This window comes from Phacochoerus africanus, chromosome 9 (genome assembly GCF_016906955.1).
Source record: "Phacochoerus africanus isolate WHEZ1 chromosome 9, ROS_Pafr_v1, whole genome shotgun sequence".
In the NCBI taxonomy this organism is placed as follows: domain Eukaryota; kingdom Metazoa; phylum Chordata; class Mammalia; order Artiodactyla; family Suidae; genus Phacochoerus; species Phacochoerus africanus.
In genome coordinates this window covers 80,187,166-80,189,683 of record NC_062552.1, presented here as the reverse complement: position 1 = coordinate 80,189,683, position 2,518 = coordinate 80,187,166, and the positions used below count along the sequence as shown (strand labels likewise).

The 2,518-nt window shown below is 39.1% G+C and overlaps 1 protein-coding gene across 1 annotated transcript; it reads right to left on the bottom strand.

The window, feature by feature from the left end:
- Nucleotides 1-703: 703 nt before the first annotated feature.
- On the bottom strand, nucleotides 704-1,642 carry LOC125136460 (olfactory receptor 4N4C). The gene has a single exon (XM_047797285.1). The coding sequence runs from the start codon at nucleotides 1,628-1,630 to the stop codon at nucleotides 704-706; it is 927 nt and encodes a 308-aa protein (XP_047653241.1). The 5' UTR covers nucleotides 1,631-1,642.
- Nucleotides 1,643-2,518: the final 876 nt, after the last annotated feature.

The following is a 2,518-nucleotide window of genomic DNA, read 5'->3' as shown; positions in this document are numbered from 1 at the left end:
AACACTGTTATATTTCAGATAATCTCCAACAGAATATATAGTACCAAATAACTATAATGTCATAATCAGATTGAAAGTAATTGAGGGCCAGTTTTAACATCAAGGAGGATCTGTAAAAATCTCTTAGTAATAATCAGACCACACTGAAAAACAATCAAATACTTTCATGAATTTTTTTCCATAAAACCAAATGTTTTCCTTCCTTATCAGTGTACAAACTTTGCGAGGGGAAAGAATGTATTTATTTTAAGGAATTTTCAAGCATTTTAAATTGTTTAAATAAGTCTGCAGCATAACATTTGCTTTTTAATGATGTTTTGCCACTTACAGCTCTCTGCCCAGAATCCTAATGATGTTCCTCTAAACCATGAAAGAAATAATCACGGATAAGCCAACTCTATTACTTAAAATATTAAGATGAATTCTTATTTCAATTAGAACAAAATAAAACTTATCTTGGCCTAAGAGACTTTGGTGATTTGACCCTTACAGTCACTTAACCCCTAAATCTCTCACATTCATTCCCTATAGTCCAACAACTTTGTTCTTTAAATATATGAACTATATTCACTTGTTATGTATAACTTTCCCCTATTAGTACAACAGTACATGAGAAACGGAAGGCACTCAATGAAAAACAATATTTGTTAAATTAATTATTTGGGGCCAGAATTTCCCCTTCATAGCTTATTATAAAATCCGTTCAACAAACCACATGCCGGCTTAATATCCTCTTCATAGAAGATTTCACTTCCTGGTTGCGAAGGGTATAAATCACAGGGTTCATCAAAGGAAAGACAACTGTGTGGAAAAAAGAAACCACCTTGTCAGCTGGTAAAGCTCTGAAAGGACGGGTGTAGATAAAGATGGCAGGTCCAAACATGAGAAGTATGATGATGATGTGAGTCGTGCATGTGGACAGAGCCTTGCTCTTCCCTTCAGAAGCAGACCCACATACATGACAGAGAATAACAGCATAGGAGGCCAGAAGCCCCAGAAAACATATGAGGGTGAGCAGGCCACTGTTGAAGACCATCAGGAGCTCCACCACAAAGGTGTCAGTGCAGGCCAGCTTGATGACCTGTGGCACATCACAGAAGAAGTTGTCTAGTCGGTTTGGACCACAGAAGGGCAAGTGGAGGATGAGGGCCACCTGGATGATGGAGTGGACAAAGCCTCCAAGCCACAGAGCCACGAGCAAGGCATAGCAGGCTCTAGGGTTCATGACAGTAGAGTAGTGTAAAGGACGACAGATGGCAATGTAGCGGTCCAAGGCCATCACCACCAGGAGTAACCCCTCCCCTCCTCCAAGGAAGTGCAAGAAAAAGAGCTGAGTGATGCAGCCTCTGTAGGAGATCACCTTCTTCTCAGAGAGGAAGTCCACCAGCATCCTGGGAGCCACGATGAAGGAGTAGGATGCATCCAGGAAGGCCAAGTTGCCCAGAAAGAAGTAGAGTGGAGCCGTGAGGCCAGGGTCTGACCTGATGGTGAGGATGATGAGGAAGTTTCCAGGGAGGATGATGAAATAGAAAATTAAGATCAGGACAAAAACCAGGAGCTGGATATTTCGAGACTGAGTCAGACCAAGGAGGATAAATTCTGTTACCAATGTGCTGTTTTTAATCTCCATCTCCTCTGCCTGCAGTACATCAGGGAATAGAGGATTTATTTCCATTCTTTTGTCTAGGTTATAGTTCTTCTAGAACTAAAACTTGTGTATTCTACATCTATGTTACACCATGACCCTCCCACAAAGTAAGAAATCTCTTCTACCCTTTAGTCTTCTATAAATCATAAGCACCAACTCCCTTGTTTTGAAGCTACCCTTGTCACCTCTGTCCTGTGTTCCAATTTAATTGCTCTCTCGTGCAGCACTCTGTCCTGACCTGGATTTGTTCCTGATTTTTGTGAGATATATGAACATTTTTCTGACAGAGAAAAAACTTTAACACAGATATCAATTTCTGAAGTTTTATTTGAAAAGGGAGGGGATTGCGATGAGGTAGGGATTGACAGCAAAGAGGAATGACAGATATTTTTAAGGTAACAGAAATGCTCCATATCTCAATTGTAATAGTTACAAATGTCTTTTATTTTCAAAATGTATTGAACTATTAAACTATACAGAAACTGGTACATTTACTATATAATAGTAATATAAGAATACTTACCTAAAAAGTTAAAAAAACAAGTATGACTTGAAATGTTTTCTTTTTCTCTATAGAATATTAACCCATCATCCTGGTCTAAATAAAAAGAATCTTGGTCATTTGGAAGAAATTGAGATCTGAGGCTTATTTGTACAGTGGTCTGCAAATTGGCAATGTGCTCACCTTATGTACATAATAATTCATTGGTAGTGAAATTCGGGGACCTAGGGTAGGCCACCCCAAAATATGGCTTAATGGCATATTGATTATTTTGAATTAGTTGCTTAAATGGCCAATGCAAAGGAAACACTCTGACCCTCCTTTCTTTCTCCCTTAAAGCAGGAAGGAAATCTCTCCTGTGAAAGGTA